This window comes from Nesoenas mayeri (assembly GCF_963082525.1).
Source record: "Nesoenas mayeri genome assembly, chromosome: 3".
Taxonomy (NCBI): Eukaryota; Metazoa; Chordata; class Aves; order Columbiformes; family Columbidae; genus Nesoenas; species Nesoenas mayeri.
This window is the reverse complement of record NC_137544.1, coordinates 86,567,376-86,586,113: the sequence shown is the minus strand read 5'-3', so window position 1 is coordinate 86,586,113 and position 18,738 is coordinate 86,567,376. Positions and strand designations below refer to the sequence as shown.

At 42.1% G+C, this 18,738-nt stretch overlaps 1 protein-coding gene across 1 annotated transcript in view; it reads right to left on the bottom strand.

The window, feature by feature from the left end:
• Positions 1–908: 908 nt before the first annotated feature.
• RASGRP3 (RAS guanyl releasing protein 3) overlaps positions 909–18,738 on the bottom strand; it is a gene marked incomplete at both ends in the record, with an annotated part of 31,581 nt that continues 13,751 nt past the window's right edge. The window contains 8 exons of the mRNA XM_080341456.1: positions 909–950; positions 1,611–1,975; positions 2,464–2,592; positions 5,048–5,084; positions 8,565–8,712; positions 9,523–9,638; positions 12,771–12,887; positions 17,044–17,121. Coding sequence (XP_080197582.1) covers positions 909–950; positions 1,611–1,975; positions 2,464–2,592; positions 5,048–5,084; positions 8,565–8,712; positions 9,523–9,638; positions 12,771–12,887; positions 17,044–17,121 — 1,032 coding nt within the window. The remainder of the gene's footprint in view (positions 951–1,610; positions 1,976–2,463; positions 2,593–5,047; positions 5,085–8,564; positions 8,713–9,522; positions 9,639–12,770; positions 12,888–17,043; positions 17,122–18,738) is intronic.

Genomic DNA, 18,738 nt, shown 5'->3' with positions numbered 1-18,738 from the left:
CTTATAATTGAGTTGCTTTAATTCAGGGCATGTGTTCCTCACATACACCTATTTTTGTGGGGAGATGGGGTAAGAAGAATAATATGTATTTGCCACTTTGGGACACACATTTCAGGTTTGAGCATGTGCTGCTTTGTTTTTCTTTCTTTTTCCAGATGAGAGTTGTGCTCCTTAAGTAACTTAATGCCTCTGAGAAGTGCCAGTTCAAACCTGCTTCTCAGGCCCTTACAGATTCAGCTGTTGAATCCTACATTAGCAAACTGCTAATTTGGAGGTTGCTCTTCAGTGCGTTTTGTCTTAACATACACAGGTTGCTAACCAGGGAAAAATACACCATGTACACATATATACATACACACACTTTAAACTAAGGTGTTTATTACATGCTAATTTTACCATAATCAGTGCTGGCAGAAAGGACCTTTCTCCATTGTGGTGTAACCAGACAAATGCATAGTGTCTTGGAGTTCCTTCAGTCTCAGCCATGTGCTGCCTATTCGAAGAACCCTCAGTGTGGGAAACAGTCTCACTGAGCTGAGCACCAATACACTCACTGTAGCGATGTAAACATGGCCAAAATTCAAAACCACAGGTGTACAAAGAATGTCAGCGTAGAGGACTTTGTGAAAGGCTTTTGTTTGAGATTTAATCAACATACACACTTCTTTCCTTAAAAGATCATTACAAGCCTCTGGAAAGCGAGTGTTATCAAGCAAACATCGATGTTTGGCTTCTGTCCTTACCATTGTTGTTGCTGGCAGAAATACTGAAATGATGCAGTAGATTTAAAAGAAGCCAAATATATCCTCTCTGGCATGCAGAGGAAGTTTCCACAAAAGTCACACAAGAGAAAACACTGAGCACAGATATCTGTTCTGCTGGGTCCATGCAATGTTCATCCAAATGGCTTACTCGTGAGAAAATAAATAGTACTTTATAACACCTTTCAGCTAAGAAAACAGGGTAACAGTCGAATTTAGAAGTACAAGGTACAGGAAAACTTCTCATGACCCAATGTGATCTGTGACAGTCCATCAAGGTGTGCTGTGTTACAGTTGTCATCTTCATTTCTCTGTGCTTCAGGGTGAGCAATCAGCTGTCCTGTAACCAAAAGAAAACAGGCTCTTAACATGCTGGCAATGACATCCAATAAATGCATGAGGCTTTGGGAGTATAAACTTCACTGGTGACAGCAACAGAAATCAGACCACTACCCTGGACTTGTATGTTTATCAGAACACTGGCTCTTGTACATGTAATATAGAGCATTATTACATTATATTACTGTGCATGGCACTGTACAACAGCACAGAATTTGGTCAGATATCTAAGGGGTTATTTTGATGACTGATTTTCAAAAAAAAAAAAGTCCAACTTCTAAAAGCACATACTGACACCAAGAGCCAAACTCCCAGTTACAGTAAATGCACACTGTGGTACAGAAAAATATATATCTATGGATGATTTGGCATTCTGCTGAAAGTGACTCTTGTGCAAGAAACAAGGCAAATTTGAATGAAAGCAAATGAAATCCTGAAATTCATAAAATAACCTTATGAGACCTAAACTCTAGCAGATTTTAAACTGTCTTGGCTTCTTCTGCAACTCACCTCAGATTCTTGTGTTTCTGGGAGGGTTTCTATTCCGTTGTGATCCTGTACATGTTGCGGGGCCTCAGCTTCTAGCTCTATATCAGCCTGCACATTGGGCTTTTCATTCTCCCATTTTGCAAAGCCTTTGTTCTTCCCGGCTTTGCCATGGAACTTGGACTTCATTTTGGGGAAAGTATGGGAACCTGAATCATTCCAGCCTGGCTCCTGCCAGAGCGGTTCTGTCTGCGTTGCTTGGCTGGTGGTCGCCCTCTGCAGCCGCACCGAAATTTTCCGCGAAGAGCCAGTGACAAGGGTGATGGCTCTACCATCGATGTCCTGGTGTTCTGCAGCAACACTGGGAAATTCAAATACTTCATCTTGGACTGAAAGAGAAGGTGGAATTGTTTATTTTAAATATTTTACTTCAAGATCTTTACAAAAAGATATCTGAAGCCTGGGATGGAGAGAGGACTTAAAGGTTCAGAACAAAAGGTGACTATTCTGGAATGTTTATGCACGTCTTCTAGTAGTCAAATCACTTTCAGGACCAGGTCCTTATATACCATTATATATAATTGCACAATGTTTTGCAGAGGTGCTTTATGCAGGCAGCACTAGGCTGGGTGGAAGAGAAGGCAGCAGTATCATTTAGCAGTAGAAAGCTCTGAAAGAGGTTGAGAGGTTGTTCTTTATTCCAGGTAACCCCCTATATGAAGCAGTGGTATAATTAGCAGTATTCATATGCCACTTGGAAATGGATTCTGGCTTTGCATGCACACATTTCCTTCTCCCTCCATCTACATGCTCAGGGGATAAGGCAGAGCTAGAAGTGTGTCCTGTGTCTCCCAGCATAAAACAAACGCGTTCTCACCTGGCAGAGGCAGAGATGGGCTGCTAGGCAGAGAGCCATGGCTGCTGCCTACTGAGGTTCCTCTGGAAAATTTCCTACATGCCAGCACAAGCAGGTCTCTGCATTGCTTATGGCAGTTGGCACCGCAATCTGTAAAGAAAGGAATTGTCAGGTCACCAAAAGTAAACCCACAACTACCTGGTAATCCCTCAGGGCTGTTAGCAGACAGACACCAGGAGGGGCTTTGAAGGAACAAATACTTTGACAGAAGGTGTGAAGGGAGTTACAGAAATTGATCATTTGGCGTGAAGAGTGTTACAAAAAATTGATCATTTCTATGGCAGCCATTAACAGAACTCTAGCAGCAGAAGGGAAGAGGGGGATGGTATTTTCATCAGAAATTAATCTCAAGGAAGAAACCTGGAATTACTGGTATGATCCTGTGGATGCCATTCATAAAGTTTCTGCTCCACTGCATAAGTCTCCAAAAATATTTTTTCTATAGTAAACACACTTGGTTAGAACACACTGAGACTTCCATACTCTGAGCCTCTGGAAGGACAGCTGGAGGTCAGTGTAGGTCACTGTAGGTTAAAACTTGTCCAAGCAGCTCAGCAAGCAACATCAGCACAGAGTAAGCTCTGTGAACATGTTATCATCCACCTGGACAAAACTGGCTGAGTGCCTGCACACCTCACCTCTGGTGGGCTTTATATCACTGCCGATACACTTGTCCCTAGGTACATTTATCTGAAGTGTGACTGTGACTGTAGTATGGATCTTATCTGGAAGAAAGAGCCAAAGGCTAGAGGATGTGTGCCCTGAACACAGGCTTTCTCTCCTGTGTGTCCCTCCCTTGCCGTTGTTTGAAAATGTTCATCTCCCTTGTTTGTTTGTTGTTGCTCCATGACCTAACATTTTGTGCTAGGTGAGCCATTGCCAAAGTGTTGTGTTTGTAACTCTCTGCTAAAAGAGGCAGGGTAGCAGCTCTCGCATGACGGATGAGAGTTCTGTTTTTTCCCATCACCTTGTTCAGATGACTAATACAGAAGTACCTGCCCAGCTGTGGTTTTTGTCTGCCCTAAAGGTAACACCCCTCCCCACCCCTCCCCTCTAATCCTATAAAGATCTCTTTTGCCATGGAGAACCTCTTCCATCACTTGTAGACCACACTTGTAGACCACAGTCTTGCTTTATCTCACTATCCACAGTGCCAGGGTAAGCAGCAGACCTGAGCAGATGAACTCCCTACCTCCCCCTGCTAGCAGAGGTCAAAACAGAAGATGACAGCTCAGAGGCAGAAATCACCCGTAACGGGTGCAGCACTCCAGTGATGCTGGCACATGGAGCAGCTGGCAGCTGCTGCAACAAGGGTAGGCACTAATTACACATGTTGATCACTTTAAGATCTGAACGAGCAACTCTGCTCTCTTACTCTCATGCTCCATTGCCTACAATTTTGACTCTACAAAACCACTTTTGCTCTCTCTTCACTGGGCCTCTGTTACAAGCAATGGTGCGGGACAGAGCTCAGCTTTCAGATCTCGAGTTTACTGGGCTGCTGTGACAAAACCCTATCTTCCTTCCCTCATCCTACTAGTAAAAATATAGACTGCAACTACCCCTTCTGTAGCTGCTCAGATGTCAGTAATCAGGAACAGCTGAATTACATACATTGGTTTAGCCATGGACATTTTCCCCACCCCTCTCTGAGGAAGAGATATCCATGGCTAAAGAGGGAGACAGGAATACGATGGAACCTAAGAAACAATCCTGCCAATTCTTTGCCCTTCTTCTAGGAGCCAGTGTAAGACTAAGAGAAAAGAGTGCATATAAATACAACTATGAAGTCCCAGCGTGAATGTTCCCCTGTGAATAACTGGGATGCAACTACAACTGTGAAAAGCAACAGTGCCCTTCAGCCAGAGCTGGGATGCTTGAGAAATGAATAGGTCCGTGACTTTAAAGACAATGAGGACCACTACAATGTTATTCTTGGGCTAAACTGCTCAATATGGTGCAAGAGCTGCATAAGCCAGTAAATATTTTATGAAAGCAACAGAGAGGGCTGTAAGAACTCTAGGATTTTTTTTAAAGTTGAATGTCTGCAGAAGATCTTGCAATGAGATCTGCTGAGCAGTCTAGGAATTAAGTATTTCTCTATTTCTAGCTCAGCCACTATTGCCTTGCAAGGCCAGCCAGCCTTCATCACAGGCATGCGGATGTACATGACAGAGAGTGTTGCCAGCAGACCTTTTCTTGACCCCAAGTCTCAGGAGCTACATTTCAGGAAGTCTCGGTGTTAGGATGAGGACACTTGGTTTTCCAAGATGCAGGGTCTTTGCTGGTATAAAGTGACACCTCATCGAGTCAGTGGCTGCTTTGGACCTTTAGAGCTCACATTAACCTATGTTTTCCTACTGGGTGTTATGTCCCCTATTGCAGTGAGACTTCATAGTGTACTGGCCGTTACTGTTCAGGGACAGTACCAAGTGTAGAAAAAATTTGGATGAACAGATATCATTCTTATAAAAAAATGCAGTTGACCTACTTGTGCTAAAACCCACCACCTGTAACTTGAAAAATCTATGCAATATTTATTTACCTTTGCATTTGTAGCCTTGTTTGATTATGCCCCAGAGCTGCAAAGAAAGACAAAAGAACGTCAAGGAATCAGAAAAGAAAGCTGGAAGGAAAACAAGGTCACAATGAGGAAGTACCAATGGCTACAAAAGCACAAACAGGATACAACTGCTCTTAACACCCTTCCTGTCAGGCAGACCTCCCCCTCTAATTGTGATAAGACCTGTGTGGCTTCCCCCTCATTTGTACTGCTTACAGTGGGACTACCAGAGGAGGCGCACAGATGACATTTGCTTTCAGGAACGGGTGAAAAATTGCCAGTATACCAAGCTTACTGAAAACAGCAGAAGCACATTCTGCTTCTAGGCTCACTTCATGTTATCTGTGAGGGAGTTTCTAGTGTACATCCATTCTCCAGATACATGAATGACCCATGTCATTCAAACACACCACTGGTGATAGATGTTAGGTTCTTGGTTCCCATACTGGTCTCCAGCACATGCACCCATAGCAATCACATTTTTTTGCTTCATTTTTCCATCAAAAAAAAAGGTTGACAACCAAAAGAGGCAGAAAATCCACTGAATTCCATCTTTGCCTCCTCCCAGAAGCTGTCCTTGTTGATGTACATAACAACCAAATGCTAAACTTCCAGGAGGCAGTGTGTGCGGTCCCACACTTGCAACATGAGCAGAATTGCCTGGAAGGAGGAAAATTCCCCAGCAAATTGTTATCTATGCACCCAGAAGCACTATATCTACAGCCATGGCATTATAAAAACACGTATTTTCACTCCAAGAGGCAGAGAGAGAAAGGGGCAGTTTTTCTAGCCCTAACATGAAACAAAAAGATTGGGGACTCCTGTGTTTATTTATCCTGACCTCATTTGAAACACTACCAGTGAGGGTGAGCACCTCCAGGGAGTTGAAACTGCATGTGGCTCCTCATCATATTTATAGGAATCCATGCACAGTGTGCAGGGGGTGAATATGATCATTAAAGAAACATCCAAAAGGAAGAGCTGGAGAACATTCAGAATACAAGGGAAAGAGTAAAATAAACACAACATGAAGAGTCTGAGGGAGAAAATCGTCTATATTGTAAAAAAGAATTGCAAGTTAAAATGGGTGCTTGGACAAAGCAAAATAGGTTAGACAGGGTGGCAGAAAGGTGAATAAAAGAACAGGACAACAGTGGAAGAAGGGTCCGTAGAAAGCCTGCTGCTTGCTCTTTTCCTGCTAATGCTGTATATATGCACAGTGAACGCAGTTGCTGTCATCAGGCAGTTGAGCCCTCCAGCCTCTCTTGAAAAGCAGCAGCATTAGGAAGAGCAGGGCTGTCAATGCTCGGCTTTACGTGATTTTTTCCCAGCTTGCTTTGCTACGATCACCATAACAGACATGGACTGTAGTTGTTTTCATTTCAGCTCTAATCTGTTCTCACTGAAGAGCTTTCTCCTCACCTTCTTAGCTCTGGATGTTCCTCCTACTCAAATTTGGCAGCGATGTTGTGATTACACAGAGCAGCAAAGCTCCGCTGAAGTGCTGTGTCATGAATTCTGACCTGAAGCTTTGAATCCATCTGCCACAGCTCTGCTGCAAAGCTGGCTTGAGCCACTTCCAAGGTAAGAGGATCTGTGCAAATTCAGCTTACAAAGCTCAGTGGGATGGCTGGTCACCTACCCTGCCACACAGTGCAACTCAAGCTGTGGCACGGAACTGTGGCTGGCCATGGGTGTATCAGTTTCACTCTGCTTAATGGCATTAGGTTTTAGCTTGACCTTTAAAGTTGGCATAGTTTTACTAACAGATATTTTATTGAATACCATGTGCAGTGCACTGTCACATCAATTCAACCTGCTGTGCTGTCAGTGCACATTATTTTGACTGTGAACCAGTGTACCAGTGGATGAGCAGCCCTGAAATGCAGAACAAGCACGCAGCAAATTTTGTAGCTGGTTCCTGTCCTATCGGTCCAACTCATCCACAGGACAATGCCAATGAGTTCAGTGAGCTGACAGGAAAAAATGACCTTATTTCTGTTTCCTGTACAACCCCTTACTCATTTGTATTCCCACACTGGCTGTAATCAAGGAGACGTGAAAAATCCAACAATGGCCTATTAGCAAAGTGATGTCTGGTGGAGAGGATATTTTAGGGCAGTCCTCAGGCCTTGCTTTGCTATGGAAGCTTTCCAAGCATGAACCGAGTGTCACGAACACAGTGACGTCTTCCTGAGGCTGCAAGGAGCTTGAAACAATAGGCTCAGGCCAGTGACTGCCCCTGCCCCATCAGTCTGCTGGAGCTGTCAGCTCCAGAGCCCACCAGCACGCTCCTGAATCAGCATTGACCATGTCACCTCCGAGGTTTTTGCAGTTCTAGCGGAAATAGGTGGAATTCCTCCTTCCCCATGGCCTTGATCAGCGATTGTGATAGGGAGCACAAGCATCTGAACAAGACTGACACGTCGCAAAAGAAGCGGGCGGAAGATGGGAGTATGGACAAGAGCAGGAAAAGCAGAGCTGGTCTAAAGGGAGGCATGTTTTTTTGCACTTAGCAGTGCTGTTATTGTTACTTTCAACCGCAAAGAAATATTAATTGGTGGAAAAGTTCATGTAGTACAAGCTGCCGATGGTAGAGATTTTGCTGCCGATGGCAGAGGCAGATCTGCACTGGAGAGCTGAGACCTTGTTCTGAGCTTACACCTTGTGTGTGGGCCACACATATGTGGGAGGACATTGGCCTCTGCCCTGATTGCTTAAGCTGTCTAAATGTAAACATTTAATTTTAATGGGGTGCCTACATTAACGTAACTTTCAAATCATAGTAATTCCTTTTTCTTTACTATGCTTTGTTTGAAGTGGAAGCCCAAGGAGGTTTACAAGCAACATAAACGTTCACAGAACCAGCAGTTTCCCAGCTATGTACACAGCATTCTATTAAATGACATCTGGTAAGTTATGGCTGAGATAAAAAGCAAGTTTAAAAAAAACCCCACAAATAAATTTTAAAAAATCTTATTGTACAGAACTGCTGGAAGCACTTTTGATTCCTTGACCAAATTAGAAGATCTGTTAATTCAATAGAGAAAGGACTAAGGCTGTTATGGCCATTCAGAGAATTATGAACATAGCTATGTTGCCATGTGCAATTTCCTGAGAAAGAACAGCTTTTGCTTCATCTACATCCTCTGTTCCAGACACACATTTTCCCTTGAGTTTGTTTACATGGGAAATCAAGCCAAATTAAAGAACTTAAGATAAACCAAGTAAAGCCATTCATATAGTCTCTGATATCCTTTAGCTACAATGATTTTATTTTTTTCCCTGAAACAGTAATTCTTACAAATGCCAGTATTCAAGAACCACTAAAACAAAACTGTATAGCACAGCTACAACAGGAGTAAATGTTTTCTGCTTCTAAATGCAACGAAGTATTTGGCCATGAGATTTCAGCAATGTGCGGAGCCAGTTTCGTCCTGTCTACATTAAAGGGTAAAAAATTGTGTTTAATATATACTATTATTAAAAACATACTTACAAATCCTGCACAGTGCTCACAGAAAGTTGGTTTAAGATAGGTCATCTCCTGGAAGTTGTGAATAAAACCTGGTCCCATTTTACACTGGAACTGTGATTTAGCTCTCAGAAAGTAAGCCATCATTTCTTCTTTGCTTATAAGCCCATCTCTGTTAGGGGAAAAGAAAAAGTAGAGTAGAGGTAGAGATCCATCACTGCTCACATCTGTTCAAGATTTTCTCATTGCAAAAAACACCACACACCAAGTACATTCTTTGACTGAGCTGCAACAGTCCTGGCAGGAAAAAACCCTTAGAGCCTTTGCGGTTCTTATCGTTCATTAAACAGCAAACACTGAACTAGCAGCATGGACTTTGGTTTCTCACTTGTTCATGATATCAGAGCACAGACCAGGCCATTATGTGAAGGACCGTGACCTACAGCTCACACAGACCAAGCAGTTGTGCTCCTGGTTGATCACCAGCCTCGAATGCAAAATTATTCTGGACAAGAATTATCAAGCCCAGCTGGCTAGGAAATATATATACACCTCCTAGAATATTTGTTACCCTCTCTCTCTTCCATACACTCATTTCCCTTGTCCCACACACAACTTGTTTGTTTCACCAGTCTGATGCCTGGTCTAGGTACAGGATCTCCACTGTGACTGGACAGTACCATAGGGGTTTTGACTCAGTCCCAGCAGGAATTCCTCATTAAGCTATTACGTATATTATTTTTAAAGTACCAGGTAAAGCAGGACCCCAGCCTGGTCTTGTAGAACCAAGTGCGGCACAAGAAGTAAAATAAGAACAAAAATCCGCCTTCAGTGATCTTCTGTTCCTTAAGTGAGATGTCAGACACAAAAAGCTTGGGAGACACTGTTTCTTCAATATTTGTTTTACACGGGTTTTCAAATTGGAGAAAATAAATAAATAAATAAATAAATAAATAAAGCACAAAGAAACTTCCAAACTTACTGGTCTTTGTCCAGTACACAGAAAGAGTCCAAAAAGGGGAAGTTGGCAGCTATACTTTCAAAGTCTTCTTGAGAAATATAGCCATCGTGGTCATGATCGTAGTTCCTAAAGACAGACTGGGAAACAAAAAGAAAATTATAGTCCTAATACCCAACCTATCCTGAAACTATATGAGCTTTTGAACCTTATAATTACATGTAAATTAATATCCAACATTACTAGTCATAAGCTTTGCTCCCTTGTTTTATTTCTCTTATTCCCACTTGGTACTTCAATATGTGTATTTATTGGACTGTAGGGGAAAAACGGCTAATTTTTAAAGAAAATTTGACTTGAGTATTTATCTAGTGATGGTCCTCCACACCTCTTCAGACATAATTATTTTTGCTTTATTTTTCTTTATTGGAAATGTCACTAAAATTCTACCCCATGTGACATATTCCCTTTGCTTCATTAACTATGCTTTTTAATCACAAAAAAAGAAATATACCAAAACCAACTCAACAGTAGCTTTCCCATGAGTATTTCAGATGTTTCTGGCTTCACTTCTCTTGTAGCTGGTCACCTCGGCTCTGCCACAGTACTGTTTCAATCTGATTTGTTTGCTAATACTTTGACATCCAGATCACGAGCACTTTGTATCTAACAACTCCCTCCCATCAACCCACCCCAGCTCACCACTAAGTAAAACCAGACACAGGATCAAATTTAAAAGGTCGCATAAAGTGATGGAAGCCCTTCTTAGCTGCTAAGGAGTTACTATATTCTGTTTTACTGATTGCAGAGATATGTGAGGGGCATTAAAGCTACATGTGATGCTGATGGGGAAAATAGGCATGTCAAAGTCAACATGACTATCTGAAAGACAAATACCGAAGCACAGACCATCTCATAAAATTAAGATTTGGTTGACAAAGATAAGAACTGAATACACTGAGACCTCTGAAAAGTGTTTGCATTGTCCTTATTTTAACGACAATGTGATGAAGCCAATTTCTAAGCACCTATCAAACAACCTGTAACTGGTGACTGGCAGACCTTGAAAACACACTGTTAAGAAGGAATCAATATGCAAACCCAAGTAGTATTCAACACTTCTAGTAATTAAAAAAAAACAAAACCCAAAAGCAAACAAAACCACAAACAAACAAACAAAAACCCCAAACCAACCAACAAAACCAAAGCAAACCAAACCAACAAACAAAACCACCACAAGTCAAAAAGCCAACCGACCAAGCCAACCAACCAAACATAAAAACACAAACCGCATTAAAGTACAACTTGAAGCAGCTAGTACATGATGAAGACTGGCAAAACACAGCCAGTTATAGAGAGTGGTGGTGGCCTCTGGGTAAGCTGTATCTGTAAAAGCCCCAAAACATGTCTTAAGGCCGTCAAACTCAAGACTGTATGTCCTGAACCAGGCCAAAATTGTGGAATGGGGGACTGCATCTCCCCTATCCACAGGAACAAGAACAAGCCCACACTCAACACATTCTGGAAAGATTAAGGAGTTGCAACAGACTTCCTATTTAAACAAGCTATCAAAGAGAGTTTTGGATGTGGACTGATTTTTATCAACACGTGTGGCATGGACAAAAGCAATACAGGAACAGCATGTGCAGTTCTGGCATCCCACATTAAGAGAAAAAAAACGAAACTTTTGCTAAAAGAGAGTGTGTACAAAATGTAACTCACAAGATACATTTGAAGTCTGAGAGAACTGAAGATTTTAAGTTATCTTAACAACATGACCCCAATTAATGATCTGTGACACCTATCATGTCAGAATTTAATACTTCTTCACAGATTTGGTAAATAATTTTTAAAAAGCAAGAGGAAATCTTGTTTCATTATCTACAACGCATTCCTGGTTTCTCTGCATGCTGCTCACATCGCTGCAAGTACCTTACACACCAACACAGCAGGGCTCAGTCTCTCCAAAGGAACCTGGCAGCGTTTGGTTTTGTTTGCCTTACCTAACACGTGACCTTCCAAACTGAAGCTGGAAGATCCCAGCTATAATTCTTCATGACCTCATGCCCACATTTTTAAAGTGATACCAAGATGGTGCTATCTTTACCATACGTAGTATGCTCTGGATGGCCAAATGACAGCAAGCTGAAAATCAGAAACCATGTTTCATGGAATCAATGTTAGGGATTGGAAGGGACCTCAAAAGATCATCTAGTCCAATCCCCCTGCCGGAGCAGGAACACCCAGACGAGGTTACACAGGAAGGTGTCCAGGCAGGTTTTGAATGTCTCCAGAGTAGGAGACTCCACAACCCCCCTGGGCAGCCTGTTCCAGTGTCTGTCACCCTCACTGAGAAGAAGTTTCTACTCTAATTTAAGTGAAACCTCTTGTGTTCCAGTTTGAACCCATTACCCCTTGTCCTACCATTGGTTGTCACTGAGAAGAGCCTGGCTCCATCCTTGTGATGCTCACCCTTTAGATATTTGCAAACATTAATAAGATCACCTCTCAGTCTCCTCCAAGCTAAAGAGACCAAGCTCCCTCAGCCTTTCCTCGTAAGGGAGATGTCCACCAGGACCCCCAGGTCCCTTTCCCCTACACTGCTCTCTAACAGGTCATTCCCCAATTTATACTGGAACCTGGGGTTGTTCCTACCCAGATGCGAGACCCTACGCTTGCCCTTGTTATATTTCATTAAATTTTCCCCGCCCAACTCTCCAGCCTGTCCAGGTCTCACTGGATGGCAGCACAGCCTTCTGGCGTGTCAGCCACTCCTCCCAGCTTGGTGTCCTCAGCAAACTTGCTGATAGTGCACTCTATTCCCTCATCCAAATCATTGATGAATATATTGAATAATACAGGCTCCAGTACTGACCCTTGAGGTTTCCAGAAACCTTCTCTGAACCCAGTAATCCGTGAGTCCTTGTATCTGAGTATTTTGGTTTCTGGACATAATCCGGGTGGCAAGAGCTGCAACACTCAACTTTGCCCTTTCAATTTATATTTGCTTGTCAAACCTATTGAACAGCAGCCAGGCTTCGGATGCTCCTGAAAGCTTGCTCCTTTGCATCCAGAAACCTGCTTATTAATTCTATCACTGATTGCAGGAATAAAGTATTTCTGAAAGTATCAGTAAAAGCTCAGATTTGTTAGCTTATGTCTGAAGTTCATCCCAACCATAACAATATCTTAAAAAGCTTGAAATTAATTGTAGTTATGACAACATCAAAACTATTGTTGTCTTCAGCCAATATATTATTTGAAATACTTACATCCACCAGCTTTCGTATGTGCTTGTTAATGACGGTAGGGTCGGGTTTTGGTACCACTCCAGATGCCCACTCCAATGGTTCTACTGGCTTGTTAGGGGTTGTCGGGGAGGTAGGCTGCTGAGAGATGGATCAGAACACAAACATTTTAAAATCTGAATTACGAAGTTGAACTTCCCATTAAAAGCAGTTCTGTATGTCAGAGTTACAACCACAAACTACTGGAGTCCCTGTGCTGTAAAAATGTACTTGGTATATCACACAAGATATGTTGCAATGAGACTCAGAGGAAGTGGGAAGGAAGGAGGGTCTCTGGACATAGTGGCCATCAGAATTAGATGTCTAAACCTTGCTTTTCTCTTTTCTGTTACAGCCCTTGAGGAACTCGCCACCACGACGCAGCTTGGCCCCAGCTCCCCACTGGAGGGGCCATGCCCAGGAGCCACACGAGGGACGCTGATGGGCTGAGTAAGTTTACACTCCTGCTCTGCGTGCACCAAGAGGACAGCAGGATGCAGAAGTGAGGGCAGAATCGTGCTTGGTGATCCCACAGACTTCCAGCCAAGACGTGCCAGGATGCACAGCCTAGTTCATCTTGACAGCCTGAGGAGAAGGGCTGACCTTTGACTTGCTCTGCAGATAACACCAGCCAGACTATTTTCTTCTGAAAACAGCTTGGTCTTGACAAAATGGAAGCTGACAGCTCACTTGATGCACAGAAAAGGCACCCAGCTCCATCCACACCACTATGAGGCTTTGGGAGAAGCTCTGGCACACAGCTCAGCTTGTTCAAGTAGAAAATATAGGACAAATCTGAACACCATTTCAGATAAGGCTTCAAAAATCACCAGTTAGCAATTAAAATACTGCAAGGTAGACCAGCCTTCTCCTGCATCTGCCTCTGGACATCTAGCAGGTGAAGCAATGTCAAGGAGAAAAAATTCAGCGTGGTTTGCATCAGAAGGGAGATGGCCCACAGCCTCAGAAGGCCCCTGTATTGGCTGGTGAGCAACAAATCTGGGTCTCATCTGTCTCCCTTTAAATTGGTGTGATTTGAGAGGGAGATAATTAGAATCCCAGAATCACAGATTGTCCTGAGTTGGAAGAATCGTCGAGTCCAACTCCTGTCCCTGCACAGGACAACCCCACAGTTCACACCATGTGTCTGAGGGTGTTGTCCAGTCTCCTCTTGAACACTGTCAGGCTTGGGGCTGTGACACCTCCCTGGGAGCCTGTTCCAGGGCCCCACCACCTTCTAGGGGAAGAATTACACCATATAAAAGTGTTACAGTTACTATGGTGCATAACAAAGTTATTATAGACTTAGATATTGAGACAAAAAATGGTCACAAGGTGACCGTACTCTACTGTGTTTGGTAGGAAAAAAAAAAGTATTGGTGGGTTGCTTTATTAATTTGGCCTTTTTTAATTCAGTTTTCAGAACAGCTTTTATCAGTTCCTCAATGGCTCTTGATTCATCATACCAATCTGCACAAGTAAGTTTGAGAAGAAAAAAAATCCCAATATCCACAGAATTCATTATCAACAAGAAATACAGTAAACTTGGATATCTAGCTCCACATGCCAAAAGCACTTACAGAATGTTTTAATCCTAAAATTAATATCATCACACAGTGATGGACCAACAGGCTGGCAAGTGCTTTTGCTCTAAAAATAAGCAGAAATGCAGCAGTCTTTTAAAAATGACATGTTACATGATAACATAATATCACATGCCAGTATTGTGATATTCTTACAGCTATGGTCAGAGAAGAAATTTGAAATGTGCCTTCTCCTAAAAAAATCTCAGACTAAAGGGACTCAAAGCACCAGTATTGAAGTGCCAGAGAGGTGCTAGACTACCATATCCTCACAGACAGCTTTTAACTCCTGCTGGTCTGAGTTCGCAGTGGCAGAAAGAGACTGAACCCACTGGAGCATTCCTCTTTCTTCTGGGCTGTTTCATTTGAAGCCTCATTCAATTTTTATGTTTTTAAACAAGTTGCAACAAAAACTTTGTGTTACTGCCCACTAGCCAAAGGGAAATGCTTCCTCCTATTTCATAGACTTGTATGAACCACTATGATTTTATTTATGAATTTTTATCATAGAATCATAGTATCATTTTAGTTGGAAGACACCTCAAGATCATTGAATCCAACCAGCAATCTAACTCAGGCACTAGAAATACATGCTATGAAGAAAGGTACTAACCAGTGTCCAGAGAGTACCTAGCTGAATTTATTGAATGTTCAGGAACACTCTATCTGGTCATGCTGTTTGTGATTCAGCCTGTATCTCCTCACTCTTTCACCAGTACAGGGATAATGGTGTCACAGATTTAAAAAGCTTGTTCAGACGGATGCAAACGTCTGCCTATTTTACTGTTGAAATAAATTCTACTCAAAAGCAAGTGTCTCCAGTGGCATAAATGTACCAGGCAGAGTTGTTTTCTAGTCAATAGCTGTACTAGTAAAACCACCAACAGGAAGATAACTAATGCACAGGGAAAAGCAGGACAGTGTGACAGGGAGATGCTACACTACAACTAGTGGTTGGTCTTCAGTATTTTTTTTAGGCTGCAACGCTGACTGATAAGTCTGTTCCCAGTTTTAGCAGAATGAAAGTCTTGCTCAAGTCCCTGTTGACAGTAGGCTCGTATGCTCACTTTTGCCTCAAAAATGACTGCAGCAGCATGAGGCACATCCTCTGCTGTGCACCTGCATGGAGTTGTACCCTTACAACTGTAAATCAAGGAGCAGTTGGAGTGATATAACTATGTTGTCGTGTTCCCTTTGACAAATTTTTCCACATACAAAAGCTCTACACATTCTTTCCCCTCTAAAATATCTTGTGTGCTTTGGCACTCCATCAAAGAGAAGTCTGCCTCAAATAGTCTGGCTTTTGTAGATTCAGCTGTAGCTTTTTACCCATCAGGGTGCTGCAACAGCTCAATGTCACCAGCTATTCATTGATCCTTACGCAGAAGTCTCCCGCAATTGCTGGGTACTGTTAAAGTTCACAGCACTGTTTATATCGCTTTTGTCCTTCTTAAAGCTCAGGCTAGAGATCAAAGCAGCAAGGTGATGATTTTCTTCATTTACAGTAGTGGCCCATTAGACCTTCCACAACACAGAGCTGTAACAGATCAGCTTTGCTGGCAGTAATGGGAGCAAGAGGGAGCCAGAATAACTGTGATGAATGGGAACTGTTGTGGTCCAATCATATCCAACAAGGACAGAAGACTCTAAGTGAATTCCAGGTTTTCGAACTGAGTTAACATTGACTATGGAAATATTAAATATCTATCTTACTATTTCTCATCATGCACCATTGAAAGTACACACACATAGTCCTCAAAAACATGATAAACTGTCTTAAAATCCAGAGAAGCCCTATACTTAGAAATTAAGGGGTTTTGCTTCCTTGCTTGCTTTTAAGAATACTTCAGAAACATAGAAAGCACTGCAATGAATCACCTCAGACTACTAGACCCTCATCTCATGTGCTGCTAAGCATTTGCAGCCTCAATTAGTTTCTGCTGGTGTCAGACTTGAGAGAGCTCATCCTGAGAGAATCACATGCTGGGTACGACAAGTAATAAGGATGTTAATGCACTGATTAAATGCCCAGAGGAAAGAGGAGTCCCTGAACTCTGGCAACAGAAGAGAGAGTAATGCTTTAAATGAAATTCAACTATTAATTAGGAGATTTATCTGTATTCTCAGCATAATGAAAAATGCATGAATGCAGCATTATCTTTAGTTGCACATAATAATAATAATAAAAAAAAAGTAATATCTATTCTGAAGTTTTAAACATTGGTTGAGAGCCCAAGACACAGCCAATTCTAAATAAGCTATCAGTTTGTAAAACACCACAGCGAATGCTGTAGCTTATCTAAAAAAAAGTTTGGACTCAGTGATGTTTTATATAACTGCACCAGCATCCAGAAAATGAAGTAATGGTCACACAATAAATAATTGATATAAACTTGCAAAAGATATCTTCACATAAAGCAGAATTATGTTTTCCATGGCTTACGGAGACTTTGTTGAAAAATAATTAATAATGAAGTCTGGCATGTATCTCTATTTATTAGACTAAAATGCACTAAAAATCTATAAATAGTGACTGCGTATACTATACAAGCATACACACTAAAAAGCTTTATGTGCATCTGAACAGGAACTACATTAACTGTCATTTTAAAATGTAATCAACTGTACACAGACAAAATAAGCAATATGTCAAAATGCAGTAAAATATGACCTACAGATTTGGAGTTCCTTGGTTCCAGCACCAGCGAGAGCTTGTAGATATCATCCTCAGTGTGATAGAGATCCAGGGACAGCTATGTGTAAGAAAGAGGAAAAAACAGTAATATTTATTAGACCGGGTACGATATGAGAGGCTTATAAGCAGAGATATACCTCCTACTGAAGCTAAAGAAAAAGTTCTGCTACTTGGTGTGTCAGGATACACACTGAGGCTGCTTGCAGCTGCTGGGAAAGCAGCTTTTCACAGAGCTAATGTAACCCACGCTGGTGAGCACACACCTGTGCTGATCGGAGCAGGTGCTGTCACAACCTGCATCCCAACATGTCAAGTGAGAGGGGCTGTGTGTCGACCTTCTTCACAGAGGGACATTGGTACCAAAGACCACCCTTATGCAAAACACTTTATTTTAGCAGCTCAATGGTCGTGACAGATCTCACAGAAATAACCTGGTGAATACAAAAAGTGCAGGAAATAAGCTGTAAAGAGGCTGGGCTAGAAGGACTTCAGATTGTGTTCTGGTCAAATTTTCTTCCTTCCAGCCCAGCTTTGCCTGTTCCTGATCCCCTCTCAGCAAGTAAGACAGCTTCTGTTTTTATATAAAGATTTTTCTTCTGTGTTCTCATTTTTTTCCTAAGGGATTTATTTAAAAAAAAAAAAAAAAAAGGGGGGGGGGGCATAAATATGCTTAAAGTAAAATGAATTTGTTTGATTTTACTTTGGCAGCCGTGGTCTTGTGCCAATGCAGGTCTGCAGTAAATTCCTTCTCGCTTGGAGTGATGAGGGAGAAAAGTAATCAACATTGTGGCTAACGTTTTGCAATGAGAGGAAAGGAACATTGCATGCTTCCTGTGATCATGTCCCTATATTAAATGGTTCTGGAGTAATTGATATGAAGTTATCATCTACCTTGCAAATCCCCACTTAATCTAAGATTGAGTTAAAAGGATGTTTCCCAGCAGACAGATAGAATTAGGACTGACTAAATGACTCTGACAGAAGGTTATTTTTAGAGGCCCTGAAGTGCTGGACTAGTAACAAGCAGGACCGGTGACACTGTACTGCAGAACCACCTCGAGAAACTACCTTCTTTTAGGCAGAATTTGGGCAATGATTAAGACAGGAGCCGTGCCCTTTCCCAAGATAGGTAGACATCCCAAAGCAAATGCATCCCTTCAGAGGTGTCTGGATTTTGCATTCTTCAATTTGTCTAGCTGTAACACTACACTGATTTTTGCACTTCGTAATTTGGTTACGGGCACCAGTGAAAGCTTGAGCATCCTGCAGGTTCCTTCACCCAGCTGCCATGCTGCTGTCACAGGGGACCTGTCCTAAAGATAATGTAGATCCAGTAACTGCTGTCACTAACATTGTTCATGTACTTAGCTAGTCAGTGACTGTATTGTTAGGTTCCTGAGTGGTACAAAATAGGCAGAGCTGGGAGCAAATCATATTATCAGGTCAGGTTGAGTTTGACAGTAGAATTGCTCATGTAAAAGGCCTTGGCCTGTTCTTACTAAAGAGCACAGTTTTCTCATCAGGCCAGATGAGCAGGGTGCGGATTTGGGGGTGGAAATGCATTAATATTTACTGAGTGAGTTTGATCTTATTGTAAGCAGCAGTTGTAACTTCATTAGGCACAACATGTAAGGCACAATGGACAAGGTATTGTCTAGTACAGAAGTTTCAAATA